Raw genomic sequence first — 21,192 nt, forward strand, 5'->3', positions numbered from 1 at the left:
AGCTGGGCCCAGCCTCTGAGTCATCTCAGCCCAGGTGCCCAGGCATGTGCATGAAGAAGTCTCCAGATGATTCCAGCCCCAAGCCATTCACTCTTTCCAGCAGGGACGCCACACATTGTGGGGCAGAGAAAAGGTGTCCTTGCTGTGCCCTGTTGGGGCTCCCGACCTTCAGAATCCATGAGCATAAAGAATGGTCGTTGTCTAGAGCACTGCATTGTGGGTGGTTTGTTACACAGCAGTAGTAACTGGAACAACCACAAAATCCTAGACAAATGCTGCAGAGGGGGCTGGGGAAGGAGGGGGAGAACCTGGGAGCTCAAAACCAGAATCCTCTTAGCAGAGAGGGGAGGGGAAAATCTAAAAATATTCCTATGCTAATATTTTGTACCTGACCGTGGGCAGCCAGCACAGACAGAGGATCCTAATGCTTCCAGGCTGGCCAGCACACTGACTTGGCCATTTACTAAAGAGCCAGTGAGGGGCCCGATGCAGGGTCCTGGGGACACAAAGATGAAAGAAACACTGTCTAGTGGGGCAGGGAGACGGGGAAACACATGATTAAGGGATGTCTAGGTACAGTACTACATCAACCTGCAAGGAGAGTCAAGTCTGCTAAGGTCAGGGATGGGGGCAAGAAAGATGGGACTCTGGTACTGATCTCAGTGGATTTTGTGGGGAGGCATCCGCTGACTCTTCATAATAGCATCCTGATTTTCTTTTAAGGTACTACCCTTTCTCCATTGGCTACAGACTGAGGGAGCTTTAAGGAATGGACATATGACTCTCAAGAACATGAGGGGCAGGTAGGATTCTTCAGGAAGGGGCAGAAGGCAGTGAAATGGGTCTTCACACTCTGGTTTGGACCCTGGTGTCCTATGACAGGCGAGGAGGAAGCAGCTGAGTCGTTGGAGCCATGTGCCTACTGAGGACAGGGCTCTGGCAGACTCAAGGACCATTAATGTCTAAGATCAGACAAGAAAAGCCCTTAGAGGGCCTTCTCTGGCTCTCCTCAGGGTGAGACCAGGGGACATGCCCACACAGAATCTGTGCACTGAGGGTTGTGGCCTGGAACTTGCTGCCTAACTTTCCCATGACTGTATCTATGGCTGGAAGAGTCCTCTTCCATGGGTCTATGGCCCAGGTGGACTGCCCCTCAGCTGTGCAAATGTGCCTACGTGGCGGGAAGGGGAGGCAATTTGTGAGGTGCACAGGCAGAACCCGGAATGTCCACCAGTGTGCCTGTCCCTGGGATGTGGGACAGAACAAAGCTATAGGGAGAGACCAGCCCCCGAGGCTGCCAAGTTCTGCTGCAGACCTCCAAATCCGAACATGGACTTCAGGTCATCATGAACATATATTTTTCAAGGTAGGAGGACAGAACACGTTTCCTTTTACATTTTGTTAGCTTGACTTACAACTTTTATATATTTAGTCATATTTTACCCCAGGTCCTAAAAAAGGTGGAGCTGATACTTAAAAAAAAAAAATTTATTATGGAAAATTCCACACACATACAAAAATACAGATTAGTATAATCAACTTTCATGTACCCATCACCCAGTTTCAACAACTCTCAATTCATGGCTAGTCTTATTTCTTCTTTACTTACCCTCACCCAATTTACCCCTCTCATGTTATTTTGAAGCAAGTTAGGGTGGCATCAGATTAACACATTTAGGACATGATTTGTAGGAGCTCCTGGAGTTCTGTCTTCCAAAAAAACAGCAAATCACAACCTGGGATAGCCCATCAAAGCCTTGAAAGGTGCAGGGGTGGGGGCCCCTCTCCCTCAGGGTGCTCTGGTTTTGGGGTCCTGCCCCTGCTCCTTGCTGGCTGTGGCACTTCAGGAAATTGCTTAACCCTTTTAAGCCTCAGTTTCCACAGCAATAAAATGGTGATAAACGTATCTTCTGACATTGTTACACAGCTTATAGTGTAGTGCTGGGAACACACTGTCAGCTTGCAGTAACTGTTAGCTGTTCCCCATCACCCCTGTTTAGGCATTTTCCCTGTTTAGTGTAGAAGATGGACAGATAAGTTTCTCCTCCCTGAGAAAGGAGAGGCTCGGAGGAGGGCACCCATTTTGTGACTGCCTCCCTTGCCATGAGGAGGGACACCCAGACATGAAGAAGGTGCCAGAGGCAGTAAGGAATTCCCAGGTGACTTCCCTGGACCCCAGGCCAAGCATAGGACCATCAACCTCCAACCCCGAATTCTAAATAAGTTATAAATGTCCTGGTGGTTTAGTCACTGTTAGTGGGTTTCCAGGCAATGGAGTGGTAAAGAACACAGACTCTGGGGACTGTGTTTCAATCCCAGGTCTGCTGTTTATTACCTGGGCCTCCTGAGGCAACTTCTCGGTCCCCCAGTTTCCTGTCTACAAATGGAGATAAAAATGACTTCCTCCTTCCTAGGGTTTTATGCGGATTCAAGGAGGAAAGCTTTGTAAAAGGCTGAGAACAGTACTGCCAGGTACCCAGGGCTATGGAAGTCTCTGTTGTTGTCCGGGGTTCAACAGGCCTGTTCTTCCTGTGTTATGTCCCGCCCCCCGCCCCCCGCCCCCATGCTTAGATCCTCTTCCTTCACACCTTTGCAGCACAAGTTCTTTATCCTGCCAGCTGCGCCCTCCCTGCCCCCTCTTCCCGGAGCTCCCCACTCAGCCTTCACTCTCCAAACTACAGGCACCGAAGGTGTTCCGGAGAGGGGGACCTGCCCTGTGCCGTTGCCCCGCTGCCCACGCCCCGCGTGGCCACCCTGCGCGCTTTTCTCCGCCGGGAGCGCGGGGCTGGGGCCGGGCCGGGCTGGGCCAGGGTGTCAGATGGCGCAGCGAGATTCCTCCTGGGAGCCCCAGCCGGTGGGCCGTGCGCCCCGGCAGCGCCGCCCGCTTTGTGCTCGACCCCGTCGGGTCCCCGAGGCCCACGAAGCTTCCTGACTGCGCTTCTGCTCCCCTCGGCCCGCGGCATTTCTGGCCAGTCCTCTGGCTGAAGCGTGAGAGAAGCGCATGTGGCCCTCCGCTGGCTCTTCCCAGCCGACCAAAGGGGGCCACCTCGATCGCCCCCTCTCATGGGCGATCCCTGGTTGAGGAACTAAGATCCTGCAAGCCACAAAGACAACTACCCTGGTGTAGGCCTTGGAGCGGGAGCCCACAGTCCCCAGATGTGAATCCACCCACCTGGCTGCTGTACAGGCTTTTAATACAGAAAAAATCCTGTCAAAAATATTTTTTCCTAGGTTATGTTGCTTTTTACTTAGGTTATTTTTGCAGGTAAGACTTTTTATGATGACCTCTCATTTCTGATTTCTTTTAAGCTTAATGTAACCCTCTTTAGAGATCTCATATTCACATTCAGCTCCCTCCTGTCTGATGAAGAAGGGAAAGCTTTTTTATTTTTTCCTTACTGCTGGTGCAGACCCAAGGCAGTTTCATGCTAAGGCCCAGCATTTTTCTTATGTTTGTTGCCCCTGCTCAACGCGCCCTCTTCAATTCATTCAGTCAGCAGTTCTTGGGCTCTCACAACGTTTGCTCACTTTCGTTCCTCTGCATAGTTCACAGAGCATTTGTGTGACCACACTGCTGAAGGTCCTTGAGTCAGACTAATAGGAAGCAGATGAGATGAGACGCTAGCAGACCTGTTTGAGAATGAGGCCACCCCCTTCGGAGGGTAGCAGAGATGTCATTATAGTACAAGCACTGGGTTGACCCTGAGAAAAAAGGAATAAGAAACAGGAGTGGGGGGCAGTTGTTACCTGTTCTCAGAAAAGAGGGTCTAAGGGTAAGGAAGTATTTAAAGAACATTCTGAGACTTGGAGTTTAATCTGGAGGCTTGCAACTCTTTGTTATGTAAAGATTTCTGAAAATTCTAACCCCTTATAGCACCTTCAGATCTGATTCCCTTAAGACCTCAGTGAGATAGGACATGGGGTCAGTACATCAAGCAACCTTGGGAACAGGTGTGACTCGCTCAAGGTCACACAGTAACTCCCTGGAGAGCTGAGGCTGGTACCCAGGGCTCCCCTCCCTCCCTTCCTCCTTTCCATAATTTATTGAAAACTCACTGTGTGGCAAGCACTGTACCAGGAGTGGGGTTACAGTACGGAACACAAAGGATGGAGTCCTTTCTGCCCTGAGGCTTTCATTCTAGAGGGGTACAGTCATACATACAAAATAATAATAATAATAAACAAACAAATGAACTGCAAGTTGTAGTAGGTGCTATTAAACCCATCAACATAGACCCAACTTAAAAAATAACTGAGCTAAGTGTGAGGTATGCTCCACGTGGGTGCTCAGGGAAGGCTCCTCTTGGGAGATGACACTTTAAAGCAACAAGGTGAACCCCAGGGATAGGTGAGGGCAGGCAAGCCTTTTAGGACAAGGAGACAGCAGGCTCTGAAATTCCAAAGCAGGAATGGAAAGAAGCAGATAGTTTGATATAGATTTTAGAGGCAGGACTAACAAAGGGTGAGGCGAAGCAATGGATCAGGGTGAGTCCCAGGTTCTGGGAGGACCAGCTGGCTGGATGGTGGTATGATTGCAGGGCTGGAGAACCCTGGGAGAGAACAGGGGAGCAGCTAAGAATCAGGAGTTGACCATGCTAAGTTGGAAAGGCCTATTGAATATCCAAGGGGAGTTGTCACTGGACACTTGGGGGAGAGGCCCAGGATGGAGGTATGAATTTGAGAATCATTAGTTTGTAGAAAGTATATAAAATTATGGGGTTAGAAGCAGTCACCTAAGAAGAGAAGAGAAGGGACACAGGACTGAGTCCTGGGATACTCCAACATTTAGAAGTCAAGGTCAAAGAGGTAGAGCCAGAAAAGGAGACTGAGAAAGAACATCCAGTGTGGTGGATTTTTTTTTTTGGCAATTTATTTATTTATTTTTTGCAGTATACGGGCCTCTCACTGTTGTGGCCTCTCCCACTGCGGAGCAGAGTCTCCGGACGCACAGGCCCAGCAGCCACGGCTCACGTGCCCAGCCGCTACGCAGCATGTGGGATCCTCCTGGACCGGGGCACGAATCCGCGTCCCCTGCATCGGCAGGCGGACTCCCAACCACTGCGCCACCAGGGGAGCCCCAGTGTGGTGGATTTTAAAAGTATATATTTAAAAAGGACAAGTGCAGAATTCTCTAGCTATCCAGTGGTTAGAACTCGGCAATTTCACTGCTGGGACCCAGGTTCAATCCCTGGTTGAGGAACTAAGATCCTGCAAGCCACAAGACATGGCAAAAAAAAAAAAACAAGACAACTGCTCAACCATGTTGAATGCTACTAAGGGATAATGTAAAATGAGGACATGGACATGACCACCAAATTTGGTAATACAGAGGTAGTTTATGACCTTGATAACAGGAGTTTCAGTGGACTGGTTTGGGCAGACGCCTGAGTGGAGTGAGTTGAAGAGTAAATGTTGACTTCTGGATAAAAATGGCAGTTGGACAACAATGAAAAACAAAGGTGATCACTAACTCCAGGGAACACAAAAAGTTGTTCAGTGATGGAAAGCTCATCATAATATACCATATGGTTTAGCTTGGAGGTTTAGCTTGCAGTCTAATTCGTAATAGTGACCTAACCATTATGACATTATTATATCAAGAAAATGGTGTGGGAGGGTACTGTGAGGGGTGGTGGGGAAGGACTGGTAAAAGAGTTAATCCTCTCTTTCTAAGTGACACTGAATCAAGATCATGAGCTAAGTTGTAGAAGATGTAAGGGTGGTAAAGGTGTGAAAAAGTAGTTTTGGAAAGAGAACATATAAGGGAAGTGAAGAAGGGGTGGGGGTGTCCTCAGGGTCCATGTGACCTGTGAGGTGTTATAGTGGAAATGCAGCCAGTCAGCACAGTAACGGGACTTTTTCCAGCCAGTGTGGGCTCCAAGAAGGTGGTATTGGGAGAAGCAGGCCCTCTGGTATCTGTGTGGAGGTGGGATTTGGGATCTTCAAAGGGCCCTGGTATGGGAGGCAAGTCTTAGAATGGTGATTCAGGTAGACACGGCTAGTCAGGACACAGCTTGTACCAGAGCTTGAGCCCTTCATTTCCTGTAGCTCCTTCAGTTTTCAGTTGGTAACTCAGACCAAAAGTACAGAGAGGGCAAGGTGCTGGGCCAAGGCACAGCTGGCCTAAGCCAGGCCTCTGGCCGCCCCTCTCAGTCTGCCCCACAATGCAGAGTCTCAGGAGGGCAATGTCCAGACCAAGTTTATTTCTAGGCCATGAACAGAATGAAAAAGTTTATCCTGCATTAACTCAGGAAGCTACTCTCTCTGGAAGAACTCTCTTAGGTCTTATTAAGAATAATGGCATTAATGATACTACAATACTATTAATTAACTTTACAATGGTGCAGGCACTTTTTCAAATCTCTCCTGCATTACATTATCTCAGTTCTCATGACAACCTGGTGATGTGGGTGCAAATATCTTCCCCACTTCACACTGGAGAGAAATGAGGCACAGAGAGGTCAAGTGATCTACCCGAGTCATGATGTTTTGAGGAACAGAGGCCAGATTTCAACAGGCTGCTGGGCTCCAGCATCCTCACAGCCCCCCACCTCTGGGACCTGGGACCTGGGACCCTGCACTGCACTTGGTTGACAGGAAGCAGCTGGAGCTTCCTGGCAGCACTCTGGAGAGGAGGCTGAGAGTCTGGGGGTTGGGTGAGCTGGGGGCTGTGCAGCGCCTGAGAGGTTCAGTGTGGCTAGCTTGGATTCAAGGACCAGAGGGCCACTCAGGCGGCCGAGGGAGGGAGACTTCCATCCCTTAAACCTACCAGCCTGGGGTCATAAACCAAAAGCTGCTTCTCAGGCTGGGCCCATCTGGCTGTGGCTCTGGCCCTCCCTGAGCCTCAAAGCCCCCTGAGGCCCCAGGCCTGAGCTGGTACCTGCTCTGGTCCCCACATACTAGTGTCCTGGTCAGGGTAGGAATTGGGGCAAACTGGCTGTCAGTTTACCCCCCAACCTTTGAGCCTTACTGGGTCCGGATTTCCTCATTCCCCCATAGATGCTCCCCTCACCCCATGCTCCTGCCTGGAAGGAGAGTGATGGGGACATGCCAAGAAGCTATCCCCAAGGTCCCCAGTCCCTGAGTCTTTGGACCCTGGTGTGGGTGTGAGTGGGGGGGGGGGTGGGAGCATCCCCAGCTCCCCCCGGGAACCTGCCTCACCCACCAAGTGGGAATGACCCCCTGACCCCATGTTGGTCTCTTGCCTCCATTACACGGGGCTGCAGGCAGTACTTTCTGTCCTAGTGCAGCCGGTACAAAGGCCTCTGCACCACCTCGAGTGTGTGCCGTTCTTGGTCACTTGTCCTCTCACAGGACTAATGCTCCTGATGGGGCCCTGCATACCGACTGTCCCCTGCTCATCACTCCTGGGCTGGGGCCTGACCTGCTCCTTACACAGCAGCCCCTTGGGTCACCCCTGCCCCCTCCTCTGGGGTCTGTGTTGGGGGACAGGGCCTGTTGACCCCCAGCCTCTTCTGGGCACCAGAAAGCTTGGAGACAGTCTCCAGGTGACCGCCCCCCCCGACACGTCTGTCTCTCCCTGAGTCCAGAGAGTCACAATTACAGTCACAGCAGCTCCTGTCACACCGCAGCCACACCGCTGCCAATGACAGCCCAGAGGCTGGCACCCCTCCCCCATCATCCCCTGCACAGGCCCACGTGCGTCCCCAGATGCCTGAATCACTGCTGACGACTGGGACCTGGCGGCCACGGGCTCCTGGGGAGCCACTGGGGAGGGGGGTGGTGGCCACGTCACCTCAGAGGGAACACCTGCAGACATAAATAGGCAGCCAGCGAAGGCAGCACAGCACAGTCCACAGAGCAGCACTGCAGACTGTGCCCACCTGTGCCAGGATGCCCGACGCCACGCTGCCTGCCTGCTTCCTCGGCCTGCTGGCCTTCACCTCCGCTTGCTACTTCCAGAACTGCCCAAGGGGCGGCAAGAGGGCCATGTCCGACCTGGAGCTGAGACAGGTATGACCGTGGCCCATCTCAGGGTTACTGGGCCGGGGCAGAGGCCCAGGGATGGCATCACAGTGCAGGGGCTAGGAAGGGAAGTTGTGGGAGAGGCAGGCTTTAGGGGAAGTGCCCAACAGAAGAAGGGAGGCTTGGCATGGGCAAACAGAGGGGACCAGGCTGTCGGGCGGGCTAGGACGGGCCGTAGGACTTCCTGAACATTGTCTCCATCCAGAGAAGGGATGCAGGAAAGAGAGGTTTCCCCAGTAACTGGACTCTGTGCTGGATCAGGGAGAACTGGATGGCAAGACCTCCTCTGTGCCCATGGCGGCCTCTCCTCCAGGACTAGCTGGAGCTTCGGAGGCTCTGTCTTCTCCAGCACTTGAGGCCTTCCCTGTTCAACTCCTGGCCTCTCCTAGCCATGGGCCCCAGCCCCCCATCCCCCAGAAGCTGGCCATTGCCCTGAGCTTGCCTGAGTGGGAGGTGCCACCCAAGTATCCTGTAAGGAAGTTCTGCTGGGTACCTAGCCCAATTCTTTCATGCTGCATGTCCAGTGATTCCCTCTTATTCCACCTTCAGCAGAGCTAAAGGAAATCCAATAACCATGCTCAATTCTGTCAAGGCCACAGGTGGCCAGTTTTGAGCTGCGGAACAAACTAGGGTGGGTAGGTGGACAGCCCCCACAAACAACCCCTCCCTCTGCTTGGCAGCTTTGGAAGCTGGAGTCACCTAGGTGCCTCATGCCCTCCTCTAGGGCTCATGTCCCTGCCACCCACAGGGTCAGTCCATAGGTGAGTGAGCAGAGGTCAGGGCCCAAGTGAGGCCCACTGGCTTGAGGGGCAGGGTAAGGCCAGAGAGGGAACAGGACATGTGAAGAAGGGCCTGAGTGTATTCTGGAGCGGGGCAGGGACCCTCCCTGCACGGGGTGGGGTGGGTGTGGAGAGGGGGTGCATGCTAGAGATGGAACTGGAGCAACGCGGGCAGAGGAGGAAGGTCTGCATTAAGGGGAGGATAGTGGGCAGCTGAGAGAGGGATGCACACCAGGAGGCCCCAAAGGTGAGAAGGAAGGTCTCTCCCATGCAGCCCATGAGGGACCCCTCCCTCAACGAAGGGGGAGGATGCTGAGGGCTGTCACTGAGAGCTGTTCCTTAGTCACCTGAAAACCAAGGCAGCCGAGTAGCTTTTGAGTCCCCCTCCTTCGACCGCTTCTGGGGGCCAAAGAGCGCCAGGGAGACCCCCGAACCTCCGGCGCTCCTCTGCCCTGTCCTCCCCCACCCAGCTCAGCCCCCCGCCCCGCAGGCTCTCCCTCCCGGGCCCGGGCCCCTCCCCGCCCCCGGCTCACCCCCGCCCTCCCGCCAGTGTCTCCCCTGCGGCCCCGGGGGCAAAGGCCGCTGCTTCGGGCCCAGCATCTGCTGCGGGGACGAGCTGGGCTGCCTCGTGGGCACGGCCGAGGCGCTGCGCTGCCAGGAGGAGAACTACCTGCCGTCGCCCTGCCAGTCGGGCCAGAAGCCGTGCGGGAGCGGGGGCCGCTGCGCCGCCGCCGGCATCTGCTGCAACGACGGTGAGCGGCCTGGGCGGCGGGGGGCGGAGGGGTGGCGCTGGGTCCTGGCCGGGGCGGGGGCCAGGCCAACCTGGGTCTGGTGGGGGCGGGGCCTGGGCAGCTTGCTGCGCCCCCGCGCCGCGCGCTCAGCCCATGCTGCCCGCAGAGAGCTGCGTGACGGAGCCCGAGTGCCGGGAGGGCGCCAGCTTCCCTCGACGCGCCCGGGCGAGCGACCTGAGCAACGCGACCCTGCTGGACGGGCCGAGCGGGGCCTTGCTGCTGCGGCTGGTGCAGCTGGCGGGGGCGCCGGAGCCCGCTGAGCCCGCCCAGCCCGGCGTCTACTGAGGCGCCCCCTCCCCACCCCCCGCCCTCGCAGCACGAAAAATAAACGGTCTTAAAGGCATTGGCTAGCGTGCGTCTCCGTCTCTGGGGGTGGAGAGGGGAGAGGACAGGAGGGTGGGGGACCAGTTCCCGGACCCTAAGTCGTGAGCAGATCCACCCCAGAAAAGGGACAGATCCTGTCGGGAAGCGATCTTGGGCCAGCACGATTCTAGATAGAACTACTGACAGGGCGACCTGCGGGCGGGGAGGGGAAGGGCCACTGTCCAGGCCGCGGAGAGGCTGGGTTGGGGATCTGGCAGAGGGATGGAAATAAAGGCAGAGATGGGGAAAGACATGGGTGGACAAGATAGCAAGAGATAGAGGGACAGCAGAACGATGGAGAGAGAGAGAGAGAAACATTGAGAGTCACGGAGAGAAGAGTGAGAGAGAGAGGCAAGGGGATGCACCAAGGGTGACCGCAGTTCTCGTCCCCGTTTACATCCTGGGAAGCTGAGGCACAAACAGCTTCAGGAATTCCCAGCCTATCTCATCCAAGGCTGTGCTTTATGTGCCCGTGTGGAGGGGACATCACCCCAGACCCAGCAGAGAGGGGGGCCAGGTACTGTCGGTCCAGGAGGAGACTAAGCATCCCCATTCGGGCCACTCAGCCAGCATGAGAGACAGAGCCCACGGAAACCCTAGGTACATACCCCTCCCCCCCAAAACAGCCACACCAACCACACACACAGCCAGACAAACAGACAAGAAAAAAATTGTTTGGGACATGCCCGGTGATCTTTGCCCACAGTCAGAGATACAGACCCTGAGACACACATTGGGAAGCACAGACACACCCAGGGAAATGCAGACCCAGCTGACTGGACCATAGACAGGCACATGTACACACACACACACACACACACACACACACACACACACACACACACTCACATTAGGACCTTCCAGCCTTGACAATGCAGCTTCAGGGTAGAAGTCTGCTAGCATTTGGCAGATCCTTTTCTATGGCCCTCTGTCCCTCTTTGTCCCCTCTATCCCATCCACCCCTTTATCCCCTTTCCCCTCACTGGTTTCTTTTCCCCTGTCCACCCCCTGACCTCTCGTTCCTCTTGCTTCTCTCCTTATCCCTCTTCATCCCTTCCTTGCCTCTTCTGTCCCAACTTTCCCCTCCGTTACCTCCCATCCTTCTCTCTCTACCCCCTCTCTTCTCTGCATCCTCTCCTTGGGATTTCTTGCTCCAGGTCTTGGGACCACAGGGGCTGCATCTCCTCTGGAATCCTCCCACACTTGGAGGCCAGGAGGGAGCGCAGGCAGAGAGAAGTCACTCTGAGCCCTGACCCCAACACCCTGCCTTGGGGCGGAGCCTAGTGACTCAGTCTCAGTCAGCCGCAAGCTCTCTTCTAGTCTTAGAGCTCTGCTCTGCCATCATCCTGACCCAGCTCAGTGTCCAGCGTGATTAAGTCTGGCCGGGGCAGGGCCCACACTGGCTTCTCTCCCTGCCATGGCCTCCCGCCTCTACCCTAGTGTGGCACACTCAGGACCAGTCCCCAGGTCTGGGAAGACGTGGGGCAGGACCAGACCTAATAGGAATTTAGTAACCCATCCAGACAGAGGGCGGTGGGAAGAGGCAGCTTGGTTTTTAAAAAAGGATCATATGCTCAACATCGCTAATTATTACAGACAAGCAAATCAAAACTGCAGTGAGGTATCACCTCACACCAGTCAGAATGGCCATCATCAAAAGACCTACAAATAATAAATGCTGGAGAGGGTGTGGAGAAAAGGGAACCCTCCTACACTGTTGGTGGGAATATAAATTGGTGCAGCCACTATGGAGAACAGTATGGAGAGATTCCTTAAAAAACTAAAAATAGGGCTTCCTGGGTTGCACAGTGGTTAAGAATCTGCCTACAAATGCAGGAGAAATGGGTTCCAGTCCTGGTCCGGGAAGATCCCACATGCTGTGGAGCAACTAAGCCCGTGAGCCACAACTACTGAGCTTGCGCTCTAGACCCTGCAAGCCACAACTGCTGAAGCCCGAGTGCCACAACTACTGAACCCCGCGTGCCTAGAGCCCGTGCTCCGCAACAAGAGAAGCCATCGTGGGACTTCCCTAGTGGCGCAGGGGTTAAGAATCTGCCTGCCAATGCAGGGGACACGGGTTCCAGTCCTGGTCCGGGAAGATCTCTCAGGCCGCGGAGCAACTAAGCCCGTGCGCCACAATTACTGAGCCCACGTGCCACAACTACTGAAGCCTGTGCTCCTAGAGCTCGTGCTCTGCAACAAGAAAAGCCACCACAATGAGAAGCCCGCACACCACAATGAAGAGTAGCCCCCATTCACCGCAACTAAAGCCCGCGCGCAGCAATGAAGACTCAACACAGCCAAAAATAAAATAAATAAATTTTTAAAAATCTCTTTAAAAAACAAAAACAAGAGAAGCCATCGCAATGAGAAGCCCGTGCACTGCAATGAAGAGTAGCCCCTACTCGCCGCAACTAAAGAAAGCCCGCGTGCAACAATGAAGACCCACCGCAGTGCCCCCCCCAAAAAACAAAAAAAACCCCTAAAAATAGAGTTGCCATATGATCCAGCAACCCCACTCCTGGGCATGTATCCAGAAAAGACAAAACCTATAATTCGAAAAAGATACATGCACCCCAATGTTCATAGCAGCACTATTCACAATCACCAAGACATGTAAGCAACCTAAGTGTCCATCGACAGATGAATGAAAAAGATGTGGTATATACATATACAATGGAATATTACTCAGCCATAAGAAAGAATGAAATAATGCCATTTGCAGCAATATGGATGGACCTAGAGACTATCATTCTAAGTGAAGTAAGTCAGACAAACACAATTATCATTTGATACCACATACGTGGAATCTAAAAAAGTGATACAAATGAACTTATTTACAAAACAGAAGCAGACTCACAGACATAGAAAGCAATCTTATGTTTACCAAAGGGGAAGGAGGGGGGATAAATTAGGAGTTTGGGATTAAAATATACACAGTACTATATATAAAATAGGTAAACAACAAAGACCTGCTGTTGCACAGGGAACTATATTCAATATCTTGTAATGAACTATAGTGAAAAAGAATCTGAAAAAGAATGTATAGAAAAGAAAAAGAAAAAAGAGAATATATATATTCGTATATATGTATAACTGAATCACTTTGTTGTACACCAAAAACTAACACAACATTGTAAATCAACTATACTTCAATTAAAAAAATGGATCATAGACTTAAATATAAAATCTAAAATTATAAAACTTACTTTTTAAAAAATTTATTTATTATTATTTATTTATTTTGGCTGCGCTGGGTCTTCACTGTGGCGCACCGGCTTCTCTAGTTGCAGCATGCACACTCTAGAGCACGCCGGGCTCAGTAGTTGAGGCATGTGGGCTTAGTTGTGGTACATGGGATCTTAGTTCCCGACCAGGAATTGAACCCAGGCCCCTTGAATTGGGAGAACAGAGTCTTAATCACTGGACCACCAGGGAAGTCCCTAAAATTATAAAACTTCTTGAAGAAAATATAGGGGAAATTCTTTAGGACCTCAAGTTATACAAAAGTTTCCTAGCTCTGACACCAAAAGCAAGATCCATAAAAGAAGAAATTTGATACATTTGGAATTCACCAAAATTAAAAACTTCTGCTCATTTTATTTAATTAATTAATTAATTTTGGTTCATGATATATCATATTTAAGACAATATATAATGTTGTCTTATATAATATATATATATGTTAAGACATATATATAATATATATATAATATATAATGTTAAGACAATACAGCGGAATGACGATTTGGTTGTGTACAACTGGAACAATTTTGCCCACTAAATATATTTTAAAAAGTCTTCAATCAAAGAATAGACATCTGCTTTAAGAATACTGATGGCTGGATTATTGGACATGTCACTAATTTGTCTGTCAGAAATATTCATACATTATCCATGAACGTGTAATCGTATTACCTTGCAGAAATTTTGAAGTTTTGTCTTTCATACATGAAATAACTGAATCCTTGGAAGACACGATGAGCATGTGTTAGCTTCAGTCCCAGGAGTGGCTTAGAACCTGGAAAGTCTGCCTCTTAGAGAGTCCAGATCTGACCTGAGCTTGCTGTACCTCCAGAGGAAGTGCTCCTGTACAAGGAACAAGTGCACTGACCCCCAGCCCCATTTTCATTCCAATGTCACCATCCTCCAACCAGATTGGGGGAAGGACAGCTAACCATGCAAATAAATGTCTAAGGGGGTGTGAGAAGCAATGGGACCGTCCCACAAGACTGGGGAGTGTGAGGAGGTACAATTGTGGGGACAACACTTTATCACAATCAGGTACACAGGACAGGAACAGGACAGTTTTCAAAGCTTTCTTTATATGAAAACAGAACATTCTGAAGTTCTTACCATACTTTGTTAGAGTACTACCCCAAAGGTACCCTGAGTCTAATCCTTGTGACCCATGAAATTCTATTATGTGGGAAAAGATACTTTACACATGGAACGAAGTTAAGGATCTTGAGATGGAAAATGGCTCTGGAGTATCCGGGCGGTCCCTCCATGCAATCTCAGTGTTCTTATGAGAGAGAAAGAGGCAGAGGGAGGCTGGACTGTAGGAGTGTCGACGTGGTCATAAGAGCAGGAGAGAGCTTCTGCTCTTTAAAGTACACTGTTAAGAGAATGCAAAGACAAGCCACAGACTGGGAGAAAAGATTCACAAATCACACAACTTATAAAGGACTTATACCCAGAATATATAAAGACTGCCCTCTCAAAACTCAATAATAAGAAAATGACTCAACTTTTAAAATGGCTAAACAATTTAAGCAGGTACTTTACCACATAAGATACATAGATGGCAAATAAACACATGTAAAGATGTTCAGCATCATTAGTCATTAGGGAAAGGCAAATTAAAGCCATAGTGAGAAACCACTTCAATGTCTTAAGAAAAAGGGGGACGCTGAGAATATCATGTGCTGACAGGGATATGGAGCAATCGTAACCCTCATATATTGTGGATGTGGATACAAAATCATTCACCCACTCTGGAAAACTGTTCTATAGCTTCTTGTAAAGTTAAACTTACAATTACCATTTAACCCACCAGTCCCATTAACAGGTAGTGATCCAAGTGAAATGAATATCTATATTCACACAAAAAGCTGTATGTGAATGTTTATAGTGGCTCTATTGTAATCACCAAAAGTTTATAAGTTTTAAACAGATTAGAATTTGAACTATGATCCATTTTGAGTTAATTTTTGTATAGGGTACAAGTTGTGCATTGAAGTTCACTGTTTGCATCTGGATATTCATTTGTTCCAGCTCTATTTGTTTGTTTTAATTATTTTTCTTTTCTTTCTTTCATTTTTTTTTTGGCCATGGGGCTTGCAGGATCTTAGTTCCCCGACTAGGGATTGAACCTGGGTCCTTGGCAGTGAAAGCATGGAGTCCTAACCACTGGACCGCCAGGGAATTCCCTCCAGCTCTATTTGTTGTAATGACTATTCTTTCTCTATTCAATTGTCTTTGTAACTTTCTCAAAAATCATTTGACCATACACACGTAAGTCTATTTCTGGCCTCTCTGATCTGTTGCATTGATCAATAGGCCTATCTTTTCTCCACTCCCACCCTGTCCTGAGTGTGGTAGCTTTACAGTAAGTCTGGAAATTAGGTAGTGAGACTCTTTCAACTTTCTTCTTCAAAACTGATTTAGCTATTTTAGTTCCTTTGCAATTCGTACCAAAAAAATCCTTCTGGGAATTTGATTGGCACTGTGTAGTAATAGAATTGTAGCTACATTTTCCAGCTTCATTTGCACTGTGTGTCCATATGACCATGTTCTTGTCAATAAAATGTGAGTGAAAGGAATAGTGAACTTGGGGTCTTAACGACAGTGTGAGCCTCCTCCACACTCTTTCCCTTCCCACCCAGTGGAATCCACAACGTCCTGGTCTCAAATATGCAGGCAGAGATGAGGCCTAGGGGATGACAGAACTATATGAGAGAAGAAACCTGGGTCCCTAAGTGACAAAGTGGAACAGAGCTGAGGATGTTCACTGAGGACTGATAGGACAGAGGGAATTAAACAGTGACCTTCTCTACCTCCCTAAGTTCTCCTTACGGTTTGGGTGTTTTTATAATGGCAGCCTAACTTTGACTAACTATAACCCCTGAATTCTGAAACAATTAAAAAATGAAATAAAAGAATGTGACATTTGGAGGCCAGAAGACTACCTTTATTATTGATAGAACTGATATTAAACAATGCAATTTGGACCTGCTGGCAAGGAGGCTTCACAAAGCTGAGTAACAAGCTAGAGCTGTTTACTGTCCCAGACACAAGGAGCTGGAACTTCATAGGGCTTACCGCTGAGCTCCTGCATTTGCACTGTGACAGCACATGCTTCCTGGGATGGCAGCCTCATCCCAAGAGGGATCGGAGAGGAAGGGGTGGCATTATACCTGCTCCTTTCCTCTCACCCTGCCCCACAAGTCAGCTACTCCCTGGGAGGAGTGTTATCTCAGGGAAACCCCTCTACATGGAAGAAAATATCGGGAAAGGGAAAAAATATTTCTGACCTCTGCCCCATGGACAATCACCTCTTATGACGCTGGGAAAAACTTCTGGTATAATTTCAAACCATTCCAGATTTAAAAACTAAACTACACGAAATTTAGTAGGTATGGAAGCAGGGCAAACTTATTGTCCACATAGACCCTACAGAAAACTGAAATTGCTGTCCTTCAGGGTTGTACTGGAGGAGCTGGATAGTACAGAGTGACATAAAAATAAATCACAGCAATAAATGCTCAGTGATGCAGTCAATGATTACAGCTTTCAGACTAGAATGCTGTGTCCTAAAGCTTCTCACAGCTGTGAAGAGCTCATCTCTGAGGTTGCCCACAGTGTTCTGGTATGCACACATATGAATTTTTATTTTACAAATTAGTATTATTTCATAATGTACAGATACTACTCACATCTTTTTTAACAAAGTAATTCACATCTTTTTTTAACAAAGTAAATTTGGGGCATCTCTTCATATCAGAATATTTACCTCTACCACAATCTTTTTGGTTTTTTAGTTTTTATTAAGAGAAATTTCAAATATACAAAAAAGTAGAGCCACCAAACAAAGACCCCTTGGGTACCTACCCCCTCCTTCACTCCCACAATTATCAACACATGATCCTTCTTTCATCTCTACCTCCACTCCCTCCTCCCACCCCCAAGTCATCCCAGTAGTCATCCCATGTCATCTGTAAACGTTCCAGTGTGCATCTCAAATGAGAGGAACTTTTGTTAAAGATATGACCACAGACTGTTACCACACACATGCAAGCCCCAAGCCAAAACTCAACAATATATATTATCATCAAATATATACTGTTCAAATTTCCCCAGGTGTCCCATGAATACATTCTTTGTGATTCATTGATATCTGAGTCCATCTTTTCTTTAGGTACAAAAAAGACTATTGATCCTCATGGTGCTTTGACCATCTTATTTTCCTGAATGTCCTGTAGAGATTGGCTTCCAATCTCTTTTTACTGTATTTGATATAAGCAGATATAATCATGAGATGACCTTATTGTGTATATGTCACCCAGTGTAGCCTGACATGTTTAGCTACATATTAAAATAGTGTTATTTTGTACTAAATTACTTTCCTTTTCTCTACTTTATATTACTGCTAGGACTAATTATATGTTTTTGAAATTGTGTGTGGGTGGGCATGTTATCTAGGAATTTCATTCCCAGGTAGTTAAATGGGTTCACAAAGTACTAGTTATACAAAGCAGGGGTTGGGAACCACCACCCTGCACAAGCCCCAAGCACTTTGGTAGTTTGAAGGAGTCATTCCAAGGAGGACAAAGGCCATGGGTCTGAGCGAGGAGGAAGAGTGAAGAATGGCTTCTGCACCGTCTGGCCACTGAACCACTTCACTTAGCACACGTGGCAACTCTCCCAGCTCCTCTTCCTCACCAGGCCCAGGTTGATGCCACCTCTGCATCATCCCCTGAAAAAGAGGTGTCAATCTGCCCCTGTGTTATTGAGACCAGAAAAGGAAACACTGGAGGGGTGAGGGGACCCTGAACTCTCTCTCCAGGTGGGGAGACCTGGGCTGACATGGCTCTGCTCTATGGAATCCTCTGGGGTTTGAAGGGTATGCAGGGCACTCAGAGACTGATGTCCCAGAGGGAGATCCCAGGCTTCCTGCTGATGTGGCCGGTGGATGCCCAAGCTTGGAAAAGCACAAATCCCTAACCTTGTGTCTCTCTAGTTGAGTAGTGTGGTTCCTTCTGGTTGCTTCCCTCTTCATCTGTGTGGTTTCTGAGGGACCACAGAACTTTGACATGGTTCTCAAACACCAATTTATGAGAATCACATACTTCCCCATGGTTGATTTGAACAGGACTCAGCTCTCAGTCATTTCTTGTTCCAGATATGGGGGGTAAGAGGAGGGACCTGCTCTCACAGCCTTGTCAGGAACCACTGGGGCTTTCAAAAGCTTCATCTCTCTTCTCTTCATACATCTCAGTAATAATGATAATTTTTTCATTAAAAAACTTTTATTCTAGTATAATATACATACAAAAGTGAACAAATCACATGTGTGCAATCTGAATGAATTTTAATAAACTGAACACACTTGTTTTACCAGCTCCCAGGCCAAGAAACAGAATATGACCAGCACCCCAGAAGCCCCCTTATACCCCTTCCTGTCACCACCACACCCAAGACCTCTAGCACCATAGCTTAGTTTTGCCTGGTTTTGTAATTTATACAAAGAAAACCTTACAGTCCTCTTTAGTATACTTTTTCTCTCTCCACTCTGAGACGACACACTGCCTGTGGTGGGTGGGAGGCCTCTGAGTGAATCCTCATTGCTTCAGTGTGTGAGAAAGCCACAGAAATAACATATAAAAATTACTAACAGATAGTGATGCGCTCTTGTTTTATTTGGAGTGGGTGTGTGGGCATGCACCTTCTGAAATCGCTTTTGTCCCACAGCACGAGTAAGTGAATGGTGGCACATTCTGGGGGAGAGGGGTTAGGCTTTTATACCTGCTCCAAAATGGTCTTTGATCCAGGAACAGATGAGAAGTGTAGGTTGCAGGAGTCTCTCTGTTAGTGTCCTCTGCATTTTGTGGTCATTTCTGTGGCTATGGGCTCTCAGGAACCCCTGTTCTGCAGGGTCCCCAGTGCTGTCACATTTCTTTACTGCAGTCAGGAGCAGGGCTCCTGGGTTCCATGCAACACTGGGAACCCAGGGCCTCCTGGGTGGGACAACAAGCCACAGGGTGGCTGTGCTGGCCCTCCCGCCCAGCCTCCCCAGCTTGGCCACCCCTTCTGAGAGTACAGGTGGCCTCCTGCGGTCTGAGAGTCCAGCTCCTTGGAAACGTGAAGGCCCTTCAGCTGCCCCAGCCAAGCTCCCCTCCCCCAGGCCAGCCCTCATGTGTGACCCAAGCCTGCTTCCAGATGTCAGGAAGTCTTTCACTCTCTACGACCAACCTCCTACCCTTCCTCTGGTGCCCCGTCAGACTCTTATCTCTGCAGGCCCCACTCTGTCGCTTTGGACCTTAGAAAGTTCCTCTCATGTCCCGCCTGCTGTAGGCCCCCAGCTCTGTTGGAGGGGGAAGCAGGGGACTGTTTCCATCTCCCTGGGAGCCAGCCGTGTCGTCCCCCTCCTTCCTCCATCCACCCCTACAGGACGTCACCGCGGAACGGCACCCTTCTCCCCTCGGGGTGGCGGCTTTAATTCCCTATGAAGCGCCGAGAGCCGGCGATCTTCGACTCCCCCAACGCCCTCCCTTCCCAGTTCTGACACTTAGACGCGAGTCGGGCTGGAGGGGAAAAAATCTGCTTTATTTAATAGTCATAGTTCCTGGGGGTGGCTACGGAGGGAGCGAGGGCTGCGCTCCGACGGTGTCGGGGGCCGGCGGGTCTCAGAGCTGGGAGAAGGCGGCCTCGGGGTCGCAGGCGGGGTCGCCGCGGCAGCCGTCTGCATGAAGAGACGCCGGGTCAGGGCCCGCCACGGCCCGCCCCGCCTGGTCCCGGTGTCTCGGTCCCGCCCCGGCTCCAGCCTGACTCACCCGGGCTGCAGCAGATGCCGGCGGCGGCGCAGCGGCCCCCGCTCCCGCACGGCTTTTGGCCCGACTGGCAGGGCGACGGCAGGTAGTTCTCCTCCTGGCAGCGCAGCGTCTCGGCCGTGCCCACGAGGCAGCCCAGCTCGTCCCCGCAGCAGATGCTGGGCCCGAAGCAGCGGCCTTTGCCCCCGGGGCCGCAGGGGAGACACTGGCGGGAGGGCGGGGGTGAGCCGGGGGCGGGGAGGGGCCCGGGCCCGGGAGGGAGAGCCTGCGGGGCGGGGGGCTGAGCCGGCTGAGCAGAGGAGCGCCGGAGGTTCGGGGTCTCCCTGGCGCTCTTTGGCCCCCAGAAGCGGTCGAAGGAGGGGACTCAAAAGCTACTCGGCTGCCTTGGTTCCTAGGCCAGGCGGGGCCGGCGCGGGGTCAGCGCGGGAAAGGGAGCGGCAGGGGCGACCCTGTGGCTGCGGGTTGCCCAGCCTCAAGTGCCGCGGGACTAGGGCTGGGCGCTCACCTTGCGTACGTCGAGGTCCAGCACGGCCCGCTTGCCGCCCAGGGGGCAGTTCTGGATATAGCAGGCGGAGGTCAGCGCCAGGAGGCCGAGCAGGCAGCAGGCGAGGCTGGGGGCGGCCATGGTGCGGGAGGGCTGGGTCCGGGGTCCGGCGGCTGCGCTGTCTCTCTGGCCCGGCTTTTTATGCCCAGGGGCCGCGTAGGCGGAGCAGTGTCTAAGAGGGCCGCCGCATGACCGGTCACAGCAGGCCGCTGCGGTTCAGGCCCTGCGCCCCCGGCGTGCCCCCTCATTTGCAGGGTCCAGGCCGGGTCAAGGTCACCGCATCGGCTAATGGCTAATGGACCTGGCAATGATAGCGAATGCCGAATGCCGCTAGGGGAAGGAAGCAGCTCTGGGAGGGGAGCCAGTGCCGTGGCCTGGGCCCTAGGGTGGGACAGGGTTTGGTGGGGGGTGGGGGGACGCCCTGCAGCCCCCTCCCCCATTCCCAATACCTTGGGGTGGGGGTCAGGCTGGACCCTCGGGCTCCTCCAGGCCAGAAGAAACTCCGGCAGGACTCCCCCTCTGCCCTCTCGGCCAACCACACACGCAGCCTAGCTCCCCTCTACAAAGAAGTCCTCCTCCTCCTGAACACAGATTTCCTGGAACCCCAGCCCCACTCCCCACACCAGCAACCATTTCCCTGCACCCGGAACTGAGATCGGAAAAGATTTTATTTTCTC

General features: G+C 51.0%; 2 protein-coding genes across 3 annotated transcripts; one reads left to right on the forward strand and one right to left on the reverse strand.

Annotated features, from left to right (window-relative positions):
- Positions 1-7,854: 7,854 nt before the first annotated feature.
- Positions 7,855-9,841, forward strand: AVP (arginine vasopressin; the record flags this gene model as incomplete). Its single annotated transcript, XM_082670640.1, has 3 exons — positions 7,855-7,974; positions 9,316-9,517; positions 9,663-9,841. 3 exons carry the CDS (start codon positions 7,855-7,857, stop codon positions 9,839-9,841), a joined length of 501 nt encoding a protein of 166 aa, XP_082526766.1.
- Positions 9,842-19,827: 9,986 nt separating this feature from the next.
- Positions 19,828-20,602, reverse strand: OXT (oxytocin/neurophysin I prepropeptide; the record flags this gene model as incomplete). 2 transcript variants are annotated; one of them, XM_082670991.1, is made up of 3 exons in its annotated part: positions 20,477-20,602; positions 19,975-20,176; positions 19,828-19,883 (listed from the first exon to the last, which is right to left on the reverse strand). In XM_082670991.1, exons 1-3 carry the CDS (start codon positions 20,594-20,596, stop codon positions 19,828-19,830), a joined length of 378 nt encoding a protein of 125 aa, XP_082527117.1. In that variant the 5' UTR covers positions 20,597-20,602. The 2 variants fall into 2 exon arrangements, with proteins under 2 accessions (XP_082527117.1, XP_082527116.1); XM_082670990.1 differs by having other exon boundaries at positions 19,866-20,176.
- Between the last annotated feature and the right edge of the window lie 590 nt (positions 20,603-21,192).

This window comes from Grampus griseus (genome assembly GCF_964374135.1).
Source record: "Grampus griseus genome assembly, chromosome: 14".
In the NCBI taxonomy this organism is placed as follows: Eukaryota; Metazoa; Chordata; class Mammalia; order Artiodactyla; family Delphinidae; genus Grampus; species Grampus griseus.